This window comes from Eleutherodactylus coqui, chromosome 11 (assembly GCF_035609145.1).
Source record: "Eleutherodactylus coqui strain aEleCoq1 chromosome 11, aEleCoq1.hap1, whole genome shotgun sequence".
NCBI lineage: Eukaryota > Metazoa > Chordata > Amphibia > Anura > Eleutherodactylidae > Eleutherodactylus > Eleutherodactylus coqui.
In genome coordinates, this window is record NC_089847.1 from 87,266,361 (window position 1) to 87,286,651 (window position 20,291).

General features: G+C 45.2%; 1 protein-coding gene across 2 annotated transcripts in view; it reads right to left on the minus strand.

Moving 5' to 3' along the window:
• Positions 1-20,291, minus strand: part of SCYL1 (SCY1 like pseudokinase 1) — a 36,060-nt gene that overhangs the window by 7,449 nt on the left and 8,320 nt on the right. For both annotated transcript variants that reach the window (XM_066582956.1, XM_066582955.1), the window contains exons 7-15: positions 19,540-19,698; positions 17,321-17,428; positions 16,419-16,532; positions 14,395-14,550; positions 10,782-10,970; positions 10,635-10,710; positions 5,727-5,915; positions 4,450-4,580; positions 4,273-4,362 (exon numbers count right to left, since the gene is read on the minus strand). In XM_066582956.1, coding sequence (XP_066439053.1) covers positions 4,273-4,362; positions 4,450-4,580; positions 5,727-5,915; positions 10,635-10,710; positions 10,782-10,970; positions 14,395-14,550; positions 16,419-16,532; positions 17,321-17,428; positions 19,540-19,698 — 1,212 coding nt within the window. The remainder of the gene's footprint in view (positions 1-4,272; positions 4,363-4,449; positions 4,581-5,726; positions 5,916-10,634; positions 10,711-10,781; positions 10,971-14,394; positions 14,551-16,418; positions 16,533-17,320; positions 17,429-19,539; positions 19,699-20,291) is intronic.

Here is a 20,291-nt window from a genome sequence, read left to right on the forward strand (position 1 = left end):
TGGTGTTGCTGTGGGAGGATGGAGGAGTAGAGTAATAAGAGCTGACACAGCCAGGAGCCGTGTGCTATCCGACACACAGTATGACAAAATTATACAAGGTAATTAATACAACAGAGGACAATGTGCGGCTTCAAACAGACCTAGATAAAGTGGGGGCTTGGGTAGAAAAAAAATGGCAAATGAAGTTCAATATTGATAAATGTAAGGTTATGTACATGGGCAGGAGAAAGGGATGTCACCAATATACACTAAATGGGGTACCACTAGGGAAAAGTGAGATGGAAACAGACCTGCGGGTACTAGTGGACTGTAGACTTAACTGGAGCAATCAATGCCAGTCAGCTGCTGCAAAGGCAAATAAAGTCTTGGTGTGCCTTAAAAAAGGTATAGGGGCGAAGGATGAGAACATTATTCTTCCACTATATAAGGCATTTGTCAGGCCCCACATGGAATACTGCGTACAGTTCTGGACAACGGTGCTCAGGAAAGATGTTGTCGTGCTTGAGAGGGTTCAAAGAAGGGCGACTAAATTAATGAACGGAATGAGAGGACTGGAATACCCAGAGAGGCTATCCAAATTGGGATTATTTACCTTGGAAAAAAGACGGCTAAGGGGACGACCAAATAACTATGTATAAATACATGATGGGACAATACAAGGATCTCTGCCATGATCTGTTTATACCCAGGACTGCGCCAGTAACGAGAGCGTCCGCTACGTCTAGAAGAAAGCAGGTTTCATCGCCAACACAGAAGGGGGTTCTTTACTGTAAGAGCAGTAAGACTGTGGAACTCTCTGCCTGAGGATGTGGTGATGGCAAAAATCAATAGAGAAGTTTAAGAGTGGACTAGATGTTTTTCTAGAGCGCTACGATATTACAGAATATAGACATTAGGTGACCAGCGCGGTTGTTGATCCGGGTCTTTGAGTTAGATAGGAACTCAAACATTGATCCACGGATTATTCTGTCTGCCATATGGAGTTGGGAAGTAATTTTTTCCCTCCAAATGAGCTAAAATGGCTCGTTTTCTTTGCCCTCCTCTGGATCAACAAGGGGAGGGGTGTTTGAAACAGGCTGAACTAGATGGACATTGTCTTCATTCAGCCTAACATACTATGTTAGAAGCAGCAGCACAGACAGCTTTGTACATGAGTCACACAGGGTCTACAGCAACATGATAGTAGGACATTTTTAATAGAGGTTATTTGGAAAACTGCTTAATTTTGCAGTTAGGAAGAGAAACTGGTGTAAAAGGTAGCGATTGCCTTTAATCTGACAGTCAAAAAGTATACAGAAAGGTATCCAGCCCAATCTTTTGTGAAATTGTTTGGTAGAGGTTTCAGCAACAAGTATAAATATAAAAGGTGAAGAAAGGATAGCACTGGTCTTATGTACGAATCAGGTCCTGAGAGAACCATACATCTCATTTTATATCCATCTCAAAAACATTAGTGCTAAAATTCATTTAGAAAGTCCCAATCTGTAACATTTGCCAGTTTCTGGTTTTTCGCCATTTACAGTATATATTTTTTTATTTACACCAGATTACTACAACTATAAACTGGATTTTTACAAAATTATGACCATTTTGAACTATTACAGTATAGCATGACAAATTAGGGGAGGCCAATTGATACCATTCAATATGGGGGGGGGGGGGGGGGGGCTTGTTTCCTTTGACCTCAATCACCGACCTCTAGAACAAAATGGCTGTGACACTCTTCCCAAAGCCAAGCCCATTCATCTTCTGAAGTGCAAACAGTTCCTATGCAATAAATATTCTTTTTTCTATACATTTATTTTCTTGGTATTGCAGACTTGAATTTTTAACTAATGTCTTTATCTAAAAGGCAAATAAAGCATGGCCTAATATGAAGTTGCATATTGCAGTCCAGCAATCACATTGTAGGGGGCACTTTTAGGCCGGCTTCCAACGAGCGTGACAGGCTCCGCTGCGGAATATTCCGCAGTGAAGCCCGTCACGGCGCCCCCCAGAGACCCCATACTTACCAGGGGAAGATAGCGTGAAGACGCTTTCCCGCCCACCGCCGTCGCGTCATGTGACACGCCCACCGCGTCACGTGACGCGGCGGCGGTAGGTGGGGAAGCGTTTAACGCTATCTTCCGCTGTTTACAGCGGGAGATAGCGTGAACGGACGGCTTTCATTGACTGCAATGGAAGCCGTCAGCGCGTACACCTGCGGCAAATAGAGCATGCTGCGGGTAAGGACGGGAGATTTCACGGTGCGTAATTCCGCATCGTGAGCATTGTGCTATTAGGTTCAATAGAACCTAATAGCAGGGGGCAACGCAGCGGATTTTTGCCGCGAATTTACGCGGCGTAAATCCGTTCGTGGGAAGGAGGCCTTAGAGGGTAACACTTTCCTTTGTTTACAAACGTTGCACTCTTCCGTGCCAGGGTCACTACTGACCATAAAAATTAAAGGGTGAAATGGCTGGACTCAATTTTTTCCGACCTGGTGATTACTACAGGATGTCAGCTGTTAGTCGTCTCATTTAAAAGTACCCTTACCTGTGTCGATCAGATATAGCTATCGCTCCTATGCCTTTACACATTAGCAGTAGTCATTCAGTGAATGGAGGCAAAGCGCGTTGAAGATCTCTTCTGGTCACCTGCCTCCATTCAGTGAACAGGCAGTCTTCTATAGAGGAAAGTCTGCCTGTTTACATAGAAGTCACGCATCAGTGACTTCTATGTAACAGACTACTGAACGATTTCTTGCTCATTACTGCCGGTTCCGCTTTTACAGGAGACAGCTATTGGTGAAAATCTATTGTTTGAGCAATTTTTCGGCTGGTCGAGTGGGCTCAGATGCTCAAGTACTTTTATACAGTCAGACTTTCACTGTTTAGCACATTTATGGCGCAGTGTGTGAAGTATTTCCTACCTGTACCGTATCAATTGATGTGTCGAAAGTTGTGGAACAGAACTAATATCATGGACAACCCCCTCTACAACAGCAAAATGCAACATGGATTCCACATGTGGACAGAAGACATCTGAAGAGATGTTGAGTCATGCCATCTGGATAGCCAGCTACAGCTCTGTGGCATTTGTAGGTGCAGGTTCTCGGGTGCAAATGGACCTATCCACTACATCCTATAAATGCTCGAAAGGGCTCATGTTAGGCGAGCATGCGGGCCACACTATTCATACATACGCTCCAGAAGATTGCTCAAAATAACTCTAGACAACTTGGACTCGATGGCGCGGTGCATTATCCTGTTGGAATATCCCATGACGGTTGGTAAACAGTCGCTAAGCAGTGAAACGTAGTAGGTACTGGTCGTGTTTAGACAGACCGGTAGACCCAACCCATGCCATAAGGGGACACCCCATACCAGTATGGAACCACCACGAGCCTGCACCATGTTGTGTTACAAACTGGGACTTATGGCCTCATGGGATCTGCGCTACACATGAATCCCATCATTGGCCTAAAACAAATGGTACCGAGACTCATCAAACCACACTACATGTTGCCAGTCCTCTGTGGTCCAGTTAGCAACCTCAGGAGACAAGGTGAGGCACTGTGTGTGGCGTTTTGGTCTTAACAGAAGCACGCTGGTGGTCCTCTGCTCTCATATCCTATGGAAGATAAAAAACGCTGCACTGACCAGCGAGATTTGCATGTCAGGCCTGGTGCATGGAATGCGAGTTTATGCGATTTCTGCTAGACTCCCTTGTCTGTTTGCACAGCCAATTCTAGCCAGATGGTGCCAGTCACGATCACTACGCACCTGTGGATGGACACTGCTGTCCACTGTAGGTGGTAATGCTTTGAATGATGTATTCCCAGTAAACACATGACACTGTGGATTACGGAATGTTAAATGCTCAAACAACTTCAGAAATGGAACATCACATCCGTCTGGCACCTACTATCATGCCTCCTTTGAATGCCAATAATTCAAGTCACTGCCATGAGCGCACTGGCCAGTGTTTAATCTCACCCACAAGAGAACACCTCACCACTTATACTGGAGTGGGGATTCCCATGCAGTCACCTGAGGCAAAGCCACTTCATGATCTGTCTACATACTGCTATCCCATGACTTTTGGCAAGTTGGTGTATGTATGGCATGGTACACATGGGGAGAGATAAAAGATTTTAAGCTTATTCAGCATGACCTCACAACTTTACAAGCAATGAATAGTTTCTGAGCTGCATAGCATCTACTCCATGCACACGGAAGAAATAAACTGCCCGTTTACAGAGCATACATTAGACAGCCACCCCTCTCTTACCGTCTTCTCTGGTGCTTTTTTATTAGAGCTCTGATCCCAGGCTGTGTCCCAATCATCACTCTCTGGCTGTGCTTTGCTCTGATCTGAATCCTAGGTACAAAAGTTGAAAAAACAGTTTATCAAATGTATATGGCTAAGCACATAAAAAATAAATCTCATCTTGAGTTACTGCTTTACCTCTAAACTTCCCCAGTCTTCATCATCCCACCGGTCTAAAGGATTGTCCTCAGCCTCATTTTCCTCTTCTTCTGGTTCATATTGGGGCCTTAGGGATGAGGTGGAGATGGGTACAGATGCAGGGGCAGTATCTAGAGGGGAAAAAAGGGCCATACTTTCATCATGAACTACTTGTTTTACTCAACGCTCTGTGCCCATTTATTTTTGCATATTAGCTGGCAAATTATTATACTTTATGCCTATGAACAATGACATTTCCAAAAATCATATACTTACAATAGAAGCAAGTAAAGTACTCACTGCACCACTAGAAAAACTGAATTTTATAATCTTCTTTCCTAGGACCACAATGGGCTCTGCAACATTTATTTATATATAACTTTATGGCAGTATTTCATTTGAATGCTGATTTTTTCCATGCTTCTTTTTTCATTCTCACCTGCCCAGATGGGTTCTTCTGTCTGGCTTCCGCTGCTCCCAGTGGTCAAGTGGGTAGTTTCCATTACTCACTTTCAATGGGTGACATCAAACTGTCAATCCAGTATGCCATCACCCAATAAGAGTGAGTGGTGAAGACCACTTACTTAATACAGTAAAAGCACCCCAGAAGGTTACACCTAAGTTTTTTTGAACCCCCTGACCAGAAAGCGCTGGCCGAAGACTAAAAACAAGTGCCGCGGAACTACTGGAGCAGAAGTGCAACGGAGCGGACAGCACCTGTAAAGTAATGAATTGTTGTTTTTTTTAAATGTAGCTAAGGCTTATTTTTTCATAACCCCTGAAAATCCTGGCGAAAGAGCACCACGCGATATCGCCGTGAAAAAACGCAGCGGTGTCGCACAGAACACAGGTGCGATTTTCTTGCGGCGATATCGCTGTTGTCCGTGTGAAAGAGGCCTTAATGCTATGTTCACAGGTTGCAGATATTCTATAAAGGAAATCCACTGTAAATTTTGGTGGGAATCCGCATTAAAATCTGCACCCAAAATCAAAATGAGATTCTGACATGGATTTCGTCCTCTTATTTGAAGAGGGGACATCTGCATTGAAAATCTTCAGGGTAAAATGACACCTTGTGGATAGAAGATCTGCCCCACAGGTCACTGTACACTGCAGATCCACACTGCTGGGACTGAAAAATGCTGCAGATTATCCACAGCCAGAAAATCCCCAGCATTCTTGCTACGTGTGAACATACACTAAATGTGAAGTAAAATCATAGAGTGACACCAAAACTAAGAGGGCAAAGAAGAATGGGAGAATATCAGAAGAGTCACCTGGTTTACTGGCTTCTGCAGGTGCTGCTGTTGCAGGTACAGAAGTTCCGACTGCTGGCGTCTGTTCTGGCCCACCTGATGGACTAGTGCGAATGAATTTAGACGTTAATGACGACACTCCTGTCACAGCCCAACCAGCCCATCCGCCAACAATACCGGGGCTTGTTGATGCAGCGTGTACATCTTTTTCTGGGGAAATAAAAGCAATATTGACAATTCAATTATGCTTTTAGATTCAATACACTGTGAAAATTTGCATTATAATTTGTTAGTAGTTATAAACGAGGAGCAACGCTGCCAAATTAGTTCTCACGCTCACAACCCGTATTATAGAGATAGCAAAGAGGCACACTGCTGGACATGTCAAAAGTTTTTAAAAATGTAGTCAATTTTAACTCCTTAATGACATCATTGGGGGACACAACTTTGACCTTGGTATAGCTTTTGCCACTAAGAGGCGACACTAAGCATAAAAAGTGTGAACTCCTCCCACTAGCTATACCCCTCCTGCAGGCATCCAGCTAACTCAGTTTTAGCTTAGTGTCCATAGGAGGTGGAAGATCTCGACTGCAAGGGACATTTTTCCTTTTTCCGGATGGACCAGGGCTATCGGGGAGGCAGGACTCTCCCTGTTAACCCAACCGAGGAGGGCAAACAGAATGGGACCAACCATCTGTTTTCTTCTAAAGGGGACCAGGCAGACAAGGAGGCACATCCAGGCATTATCCTGCATGTGACCCGCCAGCCATAGAGCCCCCCTTTTTTTCTTCCAGGTGGTCTGCATCCTCTCCCTGTGCAAGGGAAGGCAGTGGTGGGGAAGGGAGCTCTGCTGGAGCTGAGGAGCCATTCTACCTCGGCGGAAGGCAAGTATCCACCTTAGTCCCTCTATACCTCGCCCCCATCAGTGCAGTGACTGTGTAGCCTCTTATTCCCTTTGCCCCAAGGCTATTTTCTGCAACTTTTTTTTTTGCTAAGCTGCAGCGGTCTTCCTTGCTGGCACGAGTATCACCCTTTGCCAGCAGCCAGTCTCTGTCCCGGGCCGGACTCTGATGGCATCATGCGCTTCCTACTCCGTTGCTGACGCGCGCTCCCACGAGTGGCATGTTCGTCATGAGGCAGGGAGTTAGTGGCAATGGGGGCTTGCTGCTGTTCTGTGGGACAGGCAGTTGTGCGGCCTTATCTGGCCGCTGTGCTGCATTCTATTATGCTCGGCTGCTGTGCTGCAGTATATTATAGCCACTGTGCGGCATTATTGGTTTGCCGCTGTGCGGCATTATGCTTAGCCACTGTGTGGCGTGATTTCTAGCTGGCTAGTGGTTGACCGCCACGCAGCGTTATTGGTGGTGAGCCGCCGTGCTGCATTATCAAATACCTGCTGTGCAGCATTATTGCTACCCGCCGTGCGGCGTTATTGGTTAGCTGCGAGGCGGGATTATTGGTTAGCTGCAGTGCGGCATTATTGGTTAGGCACGAGGCGTCACTAGCCGCAGTGCAGCGCTGTTGGGCACCTGCGGTGTGCACATGGCCTGGTATATGTAGCCAGGCAGCATATGGTTACTGCTGCCGCGTATTTTTCAGTGTACAATGCTACTATGCAGCGTTCTTTCGCCGCTAAATAGCTGTGGGCAAGATGTGTTGCCGCCGGCCGGAATGCTGGTCTAATCCAGCCGTGGTACTGGGGCAGCAGGTCTTTTGCGTGTGGAGGGGCCTGTGGGATTGTGACTGAAGGTGTTCCCCACTTCCCCGATAGCGATGTGCCCTATTTCGAGGCGCCATAGTAAGTTAGGCTGAATGAAGACAATGTCCATCTAGTTCAGCCTGTTTTAACCTCCCCCTTGTTGATCCAGAGGAAGGCAAAAACCCCTATGGAGGCAGAAGCCAATTAGCCCATTTGGGGGGAAAATTCCTTCCCGACTCCAAAATGGCAGTCAGAATAATCCCTGGATCAATGTTTAATAGTCCTGCCTGTTTCCTTGCCTAATCAACCTCAGCGTGGTTCCGGGCTCAGGTTGAAGCCTTGCCTAGAAGCTAGCTCCCCTGTTGCCCCTCCGGCAGTCCCCTGCAGGCAGCCTTGGCACAGTGCCCGTGTCCAGGATGAGACACGAACCAGAGCGATATACTAAGTGCGCTCTCGCTACGATACGAGATTTACATCCAGCAGAGAAGATCTCGTCTTATGGACAACAGTGGTCAGACTAAAGGCCAGCATTATTCCGGGCTTGCTGACTCCGGTAGTACCTTCCATAGAGAAGGAGTACTCGCACAGGAAGTCTCTGGACTCATTGCCCCTCATGTCTGCTCCAGACCGGATTGTCGCTAGCTCCCCTGTTGCGCCACCTGCAGTTGCCTGCTGCCGGACGTACCGCGGTGTCCGAGTCCAGGATGGCACGCAGACAGGGGCGGCCAGAGCCACATACTATGTGCGCTCTCGCTACAGTACGAGATTTACATCCAGCGGAGAATATCACAGCTTACGAACAACAGTGTTCTAACTAAGTGTCTAAATGGCTCGCGCATTGCTGAGACCTGTGGTACCTTCGTCGCAGTCATCGCTCCTCAGGACTGCTCTGGTCCAATCAAACAAATGCAGTCACCAGCAGCACTCAATAGAACACTCAATAGGACCAGACAAGCACAATGATGCACCAGCTGCAGTGAGGGGAGCCCGAACAGTTACCCCCAAGTAGCAATATGTCCATAAATCGATCTGTAGCAGCATATACGAGTGCCAAACAGATGTAGAAAAAAAACACCTTTATGCCTAGATAGATATGTATAGCAGCGACGTTTCGATCACGGCTTGAGAAAGATCACATGGCGTGATCGAAACGTCGCTGCGATACATATCTATGGAGGAATAAAGGAGTTTTTCTACATCTGTTTGGCACTCGTATATGCTGCTGCGGATCGATTTATGGTCAAACTGCTCTGCTCCAGGTTCAGCCTTGCCCACTTGCAGTCTCTGCAGACAGTCTTCGTGCACTGTCCATGCCCAGGAGGACAGGCAGGGACATGTGCTATGTGCACTCTCGCACTGGAGCTGAGCGGGTGAGCCTTACCTAATGCCTAGCTCCCCTATGGTGACCTGCATGCAGTTTCCTTGTAGGCAGGATGAGCCGCAGGCAGGTGCCGCCCAGAGACACATACTATATGAGCTCCCACCACAGTACGAGACGGACATCCAGTTAGTCAAAGAATATCTCGTCTTTCAGACAGCCTGGCTCTGTCCAAGTACAGCGCTAGTCCGGGGATCTACCCTCCGGTAGGGAGTCTGGGGGTGGTATGTCCGCCTACTAGCTCCCTTCCGGTCAGCTTTAACATGCTTGCCGTGGCTGCTAGTCTCTCTTCCAAGCAGGAGACGCTAGCGGGCCGAATTTCTCTGTCATCAAGAGAAGCGGTTATCGATCGGTTGCAGATTTCCTCTCTGCACGTGGTATCGTGACCCCGCAGCAATGGAGACTTTGATCCCATATCTCTGCTGGTACTTCCGACAACACAAGTCCCCTTCCTTGGTTTTCCAAGTAGGCTCCTCGCACTGGCTCCGCTATACGGCAGTACGGGGTTACCGCGCCGGGGACATCATATTTTTTCAGGTTGTGTTTCGACACCCATTACTTGGACAGCGGGTGTCTAGTCGGAAGCCCCTTGTCTGGAGTTTTTTCCCAGTGGGTGTTTGGGGGTGTTATTTGGGTCCCTTTATGCTAAGTCTCTGAACAGGCTGGTTGCCTAGGCATCCGTTAATGCTAGTCGCGGTTAAAGAGCTGATTACACTTTGTTACACATGCGGCTTCTTATGTTTTCCCGCCCCCTTGGGTACTGCCTCTGGAACGTCCCAAGGTCAAAGCTGTGTCCCCCAATGATAAAGACCAGAAAACAAGATTTGGGGTATAACTTACCGTAAACTCCCTTTCTCGTCCTGTTCATAGGGGGCCACAGCACCCACCCAGTCAGGTATTAGGACTGTAACGTATACATCCCTTGGTTGGAGTGCGCTCAGTGCAGTCGCACATGGCCAATGAGTTACAGTTTTGAGCATTGCTGTTGTTTATTGACTATTGTTGTCCTATCCTACTGGCTTCTCCTACTGCTTGCATATAAACTGAATTAGCTGTATGCCTCCAGGAAGTGTATAGCTAGTGGGAGGAGTAAAACACTTTTGTGCTTAGTGTCGCCTCTTAGTGGCAGAAGCTATACCCAAGGTCAAAGCTGTGTCCTCCAACGAACAGGACGAGAAAGATATCTTACAATAAGTTATACCAAAGTCTTGTTTTTTGTATCGCTCCATTCAAAGTCCCATAACTACTCCCCCCCCTCCTCCTAAATAGAGCTCTGTGAGTGCTTGTTTTTTTTTTTTTGCCATGACAAGCTGTTGATTTTTTTGTTACCATTTTGGGGTACATACAGCTTTTTTGATCACGTTTATTGTGTTAGTTGGGAGGCAAAATGAACCAAATAAGCCTTTTACCTCAGTTTTTGAGATTTTTTTTTGCAGTGCAGGATAAATAGTGTGTTCCTTTACAGGACTTGAACCATAAAAGCTCAGATTGCTATGAAAATGCATTGAAGTACTTCTGTACTGCAATGCCTTGTTGCTTACAATAGTCAACAGTAGTCAACAGTCAATAATCGACAGCGTGCTCCCTCTGTGAACCCTTTACATGCCACAATGTACATTGATCGCGACATGTAGGGGGTTAACAGTGGGGAATCGCTGTTCTTATGTCCTGTTGTGTTAAGTTCCACCCTGCCAGGACGCAAAGTTATGTCCTGTGGTGTTAAGGGGTTAAAATTCCCCGTGAAGCTGGAATGACAGCTTGTGTACACCCCCCCCCCCCAACACCTATATCAAAGAAGTGACAAGACCCGGAGGCAGGAGCTTCTCACACATTACATACATATCTCACTCACCAAGCTCAGCTAATTGTGCCGGGTCCTCTGATATAGCCTCCAGTTTATCCAAAAAACTACGAATCGCTTTGAAAGCCTAGAATGAATAAAAGAATATATGAAGCATAGTCACAGTAATGATGGCAGCTGGATTTCTTGGATTCTTACCTGATCCCGAACGCTCTTCTCTGGATCCATGGTGACCCCACATAGTACAGGAAGAATTTTCCCAGCACAGTCGTTCATGGAGTAAAAGTTATGTGTAGCAGCAAAACCAAGAACACCGGCAGCACGTGACGGGGAGAAGGGGTCTTTTGTAGCTCTACTGAAGGCTGATATTAAAACCCTTTGTCGCGTCTGTAAAAATGACAGATTCAGGATTAGAGGCTGCCCCCTACTGGCGCTTACAGTAAGTAAACCATCAGATCTTAATGGATCCCACAGTGCTGTATTAGATCCTGCGCTATATTATATCATTATTCATACAGTAAATGTTATTTTCAGCACCAGACTGCAAATTTGATGCCTCAAGGATTTCATAATCTACAATCTCATCATAGCAGGTTAAATTCACAAAGCGGTAAATGAGAAGTATTTCATTCCAATGTTTACTCCCGTCCCCACCGCAGCCAGTTTTGGTGACAACTGTTTCATTTATTCATCCCAGCCTTTTTTAAGAGCAATAACTTTGCCATTTTCCCTATTGACATAGCAGAGCATAATAAGAGTACTAAGGTGGCAGACCCATTGGCCCTCTCTTTAAGCCCTTCGTTGTCATGACAATTCATTGGCATCTCCTGATCACATCATGGAGAGGTTAAACCAGGACTGTGGATTCCGAGTCTTTGAGTCCGAGTCCCATTTTGATTGGAAGAAATATACCAACCCACAGGTTTATAAGAAAAATTATATATTATGATTTAATTAATTAAATGCAGAATTTGTTGCATATTTCCTTTCAAAGGAATTTAGGAAAGTTTTGAAATATCCTATCAATATATATTCTATTCATCTAAGAACCTAATTAATCAAAAACATTGATAACTATCGGTAGGATGTGGAATGTAGGATGTAGTCTGATTAATATCATAAACGGTGAGGAGAAGCTGGATGTTACCATTTTAATACCGTATAGTTATCAGTAGAGATGAGCGAGTATACTCGCTAAGGACAATTACTCGATCGAGCATTGAATCGAAAAGGTTCGGCTGCCGGCGCGGGTGACAGGTGAGTTGCGGCAGTGAGCAGGGGGGAGCGGGGGGAGGAGAGGGAGAGAGATATCTACCCTCCATTCCTCCCCGCTCTCCCCGGCCGCTGCCGGCAGCCGAATCTTTGCTCCTGAGCGGGCAGGTACTCGCTAAGGGCACTGCTCGATCGAGCAATTGCCCTTAGCGGGTATGCTCGCTCATCTCTAGTTATCAGTCATATATGAAGGAGTCAGAGATTTGGCTTAGTGCCTCCACAGCCCTGGGTTAAACAACAGGGATCAGAGTTATATCTGATCTCAGCAATTGAAGGAGGATGTCAGCCGTATAACCACAGCCAGCACCCAATGTGTACGGAGTGTTCTCAGCTCATGAGCTTGCTCCATACACTCCCCTGGGACATTTAACTTGCATGTACAAAGGGGTGTAGTATATGTGCAAGTAAACATGTCACAAAGGGTTTTTTTCTGTTTTACGTAAACAAAGCTCATTTCGCTGTATAAATGAGGAGTTCCACAAGTTTCTAATCTACTTTGACATCCTCATTCTTTTCAAGATATTAGCATGCAGTCCGTGAATGACAACATTCTTCTTTACATGCAGAGTCTGAGAAGGGGATACAATTCTATCCAGTCAAGGCAATGCTTTGTAAGCTCAATAGATCAGTGCCAGCTATACAAATCCAACTGATAGTTTGTAACAGCGTATCAGTCTGAAGTCCAAGCGGTTTTCCTCGCGGGAATCTGAACATATTCATTCTGTGTAAAAGCACCTATGAAGCATGAAAGTTGATGTCTCATTGATAGTAGAGCTGCTGAGATATATGCGAGAGGTCCGCCTGCAGAAAATGTTCTGCTGAACATGCCATCTGCAGCTAAGTACTATACTAGGGGACAAACGCTGTACAAAGCAACTCTGCCCTAGTGAAAACTCTTTGTTTACAAAACGTGCGAGAGTGGCCTAAGGGCTCATGCCCATTAAAGACACTTGTTGTCGCCCTCATCCACTCCCGACTTGACTACTGCAACTCGCTATTCTTTGGGCTTCCCCGCACCAGACTCGCTCCACTCCCATCCATACTAAACACAGCAGCTAGGCTAATTTTTCAATCCAGCCGCTTCTCAGATGCCCCTGCACTATGCCAGTCACTGCACTGGCTGCCCATACACTGCAGAACTAAATTTAAACTACTCACCTACAAAGATCTCCATGGCGCCGTGCCACCGTACATCTCCTCCCTCCTGTCCGTACACCACCCAGCCCGCACACTCCGATCCGCTAACACACCCAGACTAAACACCCCTGTAATACAAATCTCACATGCTCGCCTCCAGGACTTCACCAGAGCAGCACCCATCCTCTGGAACACTCTACCCCAAGGCAACCGGATAATCCCTGATGTACGAAATTTCAGAAGCACCTTAAAAACACACCTCTTCAGGGAGACATACCAAATCTCCTGACCTAGTCCTCTACCCCTCCCTATAGCTCAACACACCTTTCACCCTGCGTATTGCATACGACCTCTACCCCTGCACCTCCTTACTGCCTCTTCCCAGTTTGCTTCCTTATAACTGATTTCCACATGCAATTACCATACCGCCTGTGTTCCCCAATGCCTGATTCCCAACCCCTATCCTTGTACCTCCTGTATCACCCCCATCCCAGTTGTTTCAAACTGATTGTATATCTTATGTAATTGTTGTATTGTCTGTATTCTTTCCTGCTTGAAAGCGCTGCGGAATAAGTTGGCGCTAGACAAATAAAGATTATTATTATTATATTAAAAAAAGAAAAGAAAAAATAGCACTTCATAGGGCAACACCTTTGTAAAACAATTAAAGGCGTAGTAACAACGCAGGCAAACGCTCACACTAAACGCTGTACAAAGCTGCTCTGTCCTAGTGAAAACTCTGTGTTTGCAAACGTGCAAAGGTGGCCTAAGGGCTCTTGCCCACGAGCGTTGCGGGATACACCCGCGGATTTATGCCGCGGGAGTACCACGATTAAAAACAAAAACTGCATGCTGGTGATCGTGGAATTCTGCGGTCTCTATTAATGGAGACCTACCGCAGCGTAAATCTGCGACAAATAGAACATGCCGCGATTTATTTCTCACTGCGGAAATCCGCGGTAGAATTCCGCACGCTAGCATTGGCAGGCAGAAAGCCATTAGGTTCAATAGAACCCAATAGCTGCAGAAACAAAGCGCAGATTTCTGCCGCGCGAAGCGCGATAGAAATCCGTCCATGGGTATTCACCCTAAGAGAAGATGGGAAGATCACCAGGAGACAGATAGCAACCCTCTTCATTAGAAGCACTGATCAGTGCGGGGAGAACACCAATGCTGGAGTTTACAGTTCCTGGAGCCGAGCATAGGAGATACTGACAATTAGAGATGGAGTTTGCAGAGGGGAAATAACGCTAAAAAATGCATTGCACAGGTGAAATAGCAGTCAGAGATACATCTCAAGCACATACACAACAGCGAATAATTCACCCAATTAAACACATTTTTAAATAATTGACAAAAGACGTGTTCTTGAAATCTCTTTTTGGCGAGAGATGTTACTCACAGCGGGGTTCAGGTAAGAGGCAATCTTGCCCAAACACACAGTTGTATTGCAGCGGATTGGACCTTGATCATCCCGAGCCTGCAGTCGAGCGAAATGCTTCATCAACTCCACATTAAGGTTATTTTCATTCAATTTGGGAGCTAGGAGCAACATGGACTATAAGGAAAAACAAAGATCATCTTAAGTAGGCGGCAACATAGTGCAACATATTAAATGTCATAACACATGCAATATGGCAGATGTTGACAAAGTCGGCCTCTGCACATTACCAGGCTGCCCGAGGAATTACACAAACTTTATTACTTACTTGACAGAAATTAATATTTCACATTTTCTGCCCTCCATGGCATATATCCAGAGAAAACAGGATTTTTGTTACTTACCGTAAAAGCCATTTCTCATCACGTTTATTGGGGGGGAGGGGGGGGGGGGGAAAGCAAAACTTTGGACATAGCTGCTGCCACTAGAAGGCAGATACCAAGTACAAAGTAAGTTAGTCCCTCCCTACCAGCTATACCCCTCCGGCAGGCACTGAGCTAACTCAGTTTATAGAGAAAGCAATAGGAGAGAACAAATTAAACACATGAAGACACTCCAAGCAGACAATCGTAAAAAATCCAAGTGCAGGTAAGAGGCCAGGCCTGATGTAAGGCCTTGATAGAAAAAAGCCACCAGAACAGGAAAAAAAAGCAGCCAGCATTCGAAAATTGCGGCGTTCAAAAGCTAGTCTGCGGAGCCCCATCGAAATCAATGGAGGTGTTGTACTGCGATTAGCGCGATGAAAAGTGGGTTATGCGAGAGTGGCCTTAGTGTTCACCTACTAGTGGCAGCAGCTATACCCAAGGTCTTGCTGTGTCCCCCAATAACACAGACAAAAAATATCATTTTAGCAAAAATCTAAAAATGGACTAAAACATCCTTCAATCCAGTGTTAAACAGTTTGTTGCAAACTATTCATGGGCTATTGTAGATCGGCAGGGCAAAAGTCTGCTAATCAGGTGCTCATCGAGTTGGTTCGCTAATGCATTAAGCCAATTTCTGCAGGAAGCAAATAGCTCTGTTCCCACCACAGTAGCCCAACTTAGTATTACAGGCAAAGTTGACACTGAAGTGAATGGAAGGTTTGAATGTAATACTGAGCTAAGCCACTGCATCTGGAACGGGGCTGTCTGCTTGCTGCAGAAATCGGCTCAGTACACATGCGCACTGGCCCGGTGAACAGCTGGTTTTAGTAGGGGTCCTGGGTGGGAACTCCCACCAATCTACTACAGTTTGCCTATCCTAAGGACAGACCATCAGTAGTTTACAACTGGACAACCCCTTTAATACCCCATTTTAAATGTGAAATATTAAATATTGCAGCTGATAGGATAGTCAAAGAAAAGTATAACACTTGAAAGAGCATAGAAACTCCGGGTACACATCCCAAAATACTGTACAATCATAATTCCTGATCAAACGCCAGATTACATGTATTGTAATGTTTTCTGTTAAGATGCTGCATACAGTATAAGACTTTTCTGAGTAGTTTTATATACTACATGAACTAGGTGTTACAATTTAATGTTAAAGTGACCCTCCGGTTTCGGGACAAAATTTTGTCTTGTGACCAGAGGGGGTAGTTTTATTGCTTGGTGATGCCCCTCTGATCCACCAGTTTCAGGTCTCATTTTCAGCTGTCCAAGACTACCTAATCCTCACAGTGCATAGACTACCAGTGCACTACACCTGCTTTTTGATTGGCGGGCAATGCTCACATGATCAGTGCTAGCCAATCAGAGAGCAGTGCAGTGTGCATTAGGTAACTACAAAACGGCAGCAGCCACCCTGAACAGCTGAAAAGAGGATCTTGAATGGAATCGGAGGACAGAGGCATAAAGGGACAACAGCAGGGAATATATCCTCTCCACTTTGGTCCGGGCACAGAAGTTTGTCCGGAAATTGGAGGGTCGCTTATAAATGATAAATATATAACCCACACCACTTAAAAGAAAAAAAAGCTATCTTCTATGTACTGCCATTACCTTCACAGTCTGCTCACGTATAGCTGGGTTTGTATCCATAAAACCATGGACCACATGGGGGAAGATTTGAGAGTTGACAGTCGGCTCATTAAGGTACTGGATAAAATTCTCCATCTGTTTCATGTAAAATGTCAAGCAAACTTAGGTTAGATTTTTCAAATGTACAGTTAATGATGCATAGATTAAATATTTGTTACCACGAACTGAAATGACAAACGAGCATTAAAAGTGATTTTCCAGGTTAAAAATTAGTGGTGGTGACCAATTCTCTGGATAGGTTACCAATTGCTGATCAGCGAGGCTCTGCAACCTCAGACAGCAACCAATAAGGTGATAAGAAGGAGCCGTGCATGGTCAAAGTGCTCAAGATACTGTCCGTTCTTCAAGATGGCAGTGCAGCTTTCTCCCATTGAAGTGAATGGGTCCCTGCACTGTGGATGGCATCCTGAGCCTTCTGGTTGTCTACAGCTTCTTCTAGTCTACTCCCGTCGTTCTGATATTAGTGACCGTATGTTGAGGACATAAATTGTACTAGCAAATAAAGTTGAGCCGCTCTCACCTGGTGCCCAAAGGAGCAGTTCATCCTTTCACAGGTAGAGAGCAGCCCAGAGCATGTCTTATTGTACTGCACTGTACTATATACAGTCAATCAGTGCATATCCTTCAGTCATCCAGGGGTATTACCAATGGATTACTGATAGCGATTGTGTGGACCTTCCAATTAATCACATTCGTTACTGATCACATGCAGATTTTTCCCTAAACAGGTTAATTCCTTACACTTTCATAAGAAACTATAAGATGGATCTTGACACCTTCAATATGACGGGATGTAAACGTATCAGAATAACCTTGTCTAAATAAGGTACGATAAAGCTGTCCCTACATAACTAGTACCGCACCTGCTGCAGAAGTCGTATCCTCATGGCTCGATCAGTGGAAGAGAACATCTTAACTATGATGGGGATGATCTTCTGCTGATATTCATCTGCATTCAGAAATTTACCAATCTACAACACAATTAACAGAAGATATTTTGCTGTAAAGTGTAATAATAATCATTTTCTATCACGATAGTCCATACCCCATTGATGCAACAGTTCCAGTTCTAAAAAGACTATAGGGAAATTTACTAAGATCGGCATTCAGTATTATTTCTTCTGATGCACAATGCACCTATACATGAAAGAGGCTCCCACCTCTTCTTGTATTAGGCGCAACTTGGCACCTCTGTGTGCCTACATGGATATGTACACCAGGTTCGACCTGGCATATGCTTCTACAATAATTGCTGCCAGTTTCTGGAGTAAATTATACATAAACTTGTTGGTCCGGACGGCCATGCCCACTCCCAAAAGGCCCTGCCTGCTTTTTAAAAAAGTGGTAAGGCCGCAGCAAAAAAAAAAAAAAAAAACTAAACAAAACAAAAAACTTTCTAAGCCAAAATTGTTGTGTAAAAGCTTTTATAGAAGTCCCCCAATGTCCAGATACCACACATCACAACCACGCTGGCATTAGAGAGTTTAGATGGTCTCCACCTATAAAACACATTGATACCTACTAGAGATGAGCAAGCATACTCGCTAAGGGCAATTGCTCGAGCGAGCATTGCCCTTAGCGAGTACCTGCCCGCTCGAGAGAAAAGGTTCGGGTGCCGGCGCGGGGGAGCGGTGAGTTGCGGCAGTCAGCAGGGGGAAGCGGGGAGGAGAGAGGGAGAGAGAGATCTCCCCCGCAGCTCCCTGCCCGCCGTCAGCACCCGAACCTTTTCTCTCGAGCGGGCAGGTACTCGCTAAGGACAATGCTCGCTCGAGCAATTGCCCTTAGCGAGTATGCTCGCTCATCTCTAATACCTACTTAGCTTTATCTCTTGGGTTTCGCCGAGAAGCTGTTAGTAGACTCATCCTGCCTCGTGCTTGACTGTGCAATGTGCTGCATAGCTGTTATTACTCAGCAATGCTAATTATTTCAACTGACTACAGAAAACTCCAACACGACAAACTGGCTTCTCCACATATATTTGGCTTGGGTCAGCTTTGTGTCATGGAAAGGCATGGACAGTTATTAAAAATGGCCTAAATCAACCTCCATGGCCTTCTAATGCATGGCTGGCTTATAGCTCTGTTTAGACTAGAGTTTGTTTCTATCTTATTTGTACAGTTAGACATTAACAAAAAGTTATGTCCCCATTGATTTTAGTGGAATTTCTGTGATGGCAAATGTTATCAAGTAGCTTCAGTAAGCAGTTATTAAATCCGAATGACACTGTTGATGGTGCATAGAATATCATGACCGGTTATACTATTGCACGTAGTAAAGAAAAAAGTAAATAGGATCATCAAGGATCCTTTCTGTCTCGGTTTTTTTTTTTAGTGACTTTCATAGATCTCAATGACAGGGCCATGGAAAAGCATGACCACCAGGACTGCATGGGGACTGTAGAGAAACAGAGCCACTGAACAGGGATCACCATTCTCTCATTAGGTAAGCTTTCCAGGAAGTGGGACCCAAACCCATCAGGCATTTATATCATATCCTGTGGATCTGCCATAAATGCTTAATATGGGGAAACGCATTAAAAAAAACAGATCTGTTACGGATCTAAATCCCTGATACAGATGTGAGGCGAGTCTAGCATTTACAACTTGAACATGCTGAGTAGTAGCTTGGCTCACTTCTGCCACATCACAAGTTGGAAAACTGGTTTCAGCTACAACTGTAGACATCAGGATATAACACAACTTACAGAAAATGACGACAGAAATGTTCTTGAAAGACGTTACGTAATATAATTAAATACTATTATCTATCCCAATGGTCCTTTCACACGGAGAGTCTGGCTGATGCCTCAGCACTAGAGATGAGTGAGCGTACTCGCTAAGGCAAACTATACGAGCGAGTACGTATCTGTCTACTGTGAATGAATGACAGCCTGTTTACACGGGCCGATCGTTGTTGGATTTTTATGCCTGCAGAAACTGAACGACAAACGAATTACCGTTAGCCCTTCAGCTGCAGCAGGCACTTACACCGAACAATTATCGCTCAGATTCCCGTAATCTAGTGAGAATCTGCACCAGGATTGGGTCATGTAAAAGGGCCCTGGGGTTCATACAGGGCTCACCTTAAATAGGGGTGTAAGGATTACAGCGCCTGCACTGCCAAATTCAAAAGCCGTCAGCAGCTGCGGAAGGATTTTATGCCGACAGAAGTCTTCAGGAAAAGAATCGAGATGTTCACTGAGCTGCTCAAAAAACGTCTGCCGCTCAGCTGGATCTTTAATCTGCAGGCAATAGACAGTAATAAGTCTATTATAAAAGGAGAAAAGTTTCTTAGAATAGAAGAGTAAATATAAAACATTTAGGATTATTATAATGCAAAAAAAATTACAGAAAAAACCTAAAATAAAGTGCGATTACACTTACTGATACGTTTTTTTCTTAAACACATAACAGCACCCCTGGAGAGAAAACGATTACCGGTAAGTGTAATCCCACCTTTACTCTCTCACCCACGACAGCAAACTTGGAGAATTACAAAAGGAATCCAACAGCTAGACAGAGATTACGGCCTGCAGGACTTTTTGGTCAAAAGAAAGGTCAGATACTGGATTTAATAGAAGTCTATAACGTTTAAAGAAGATATGTGGAGGGCTCCATGTCACAGCTCTGCATATCTGATCCGGAGAGACCTGCCCTTTTTCTGCTGATGAAGCAGAAACTGCTCGGTGGAATCAAAAGGAGAGAAGATCCTTCAATACAAGCTAAGCAGATAGCCTGTCTGATCCATCTGCTAATGGTGGAACAGATATCGTGTTTCCCCAAAAATGAGCCCTATCCAGATTTTTGGGGAAGGCTTGAAATATAAGCCCTCTCC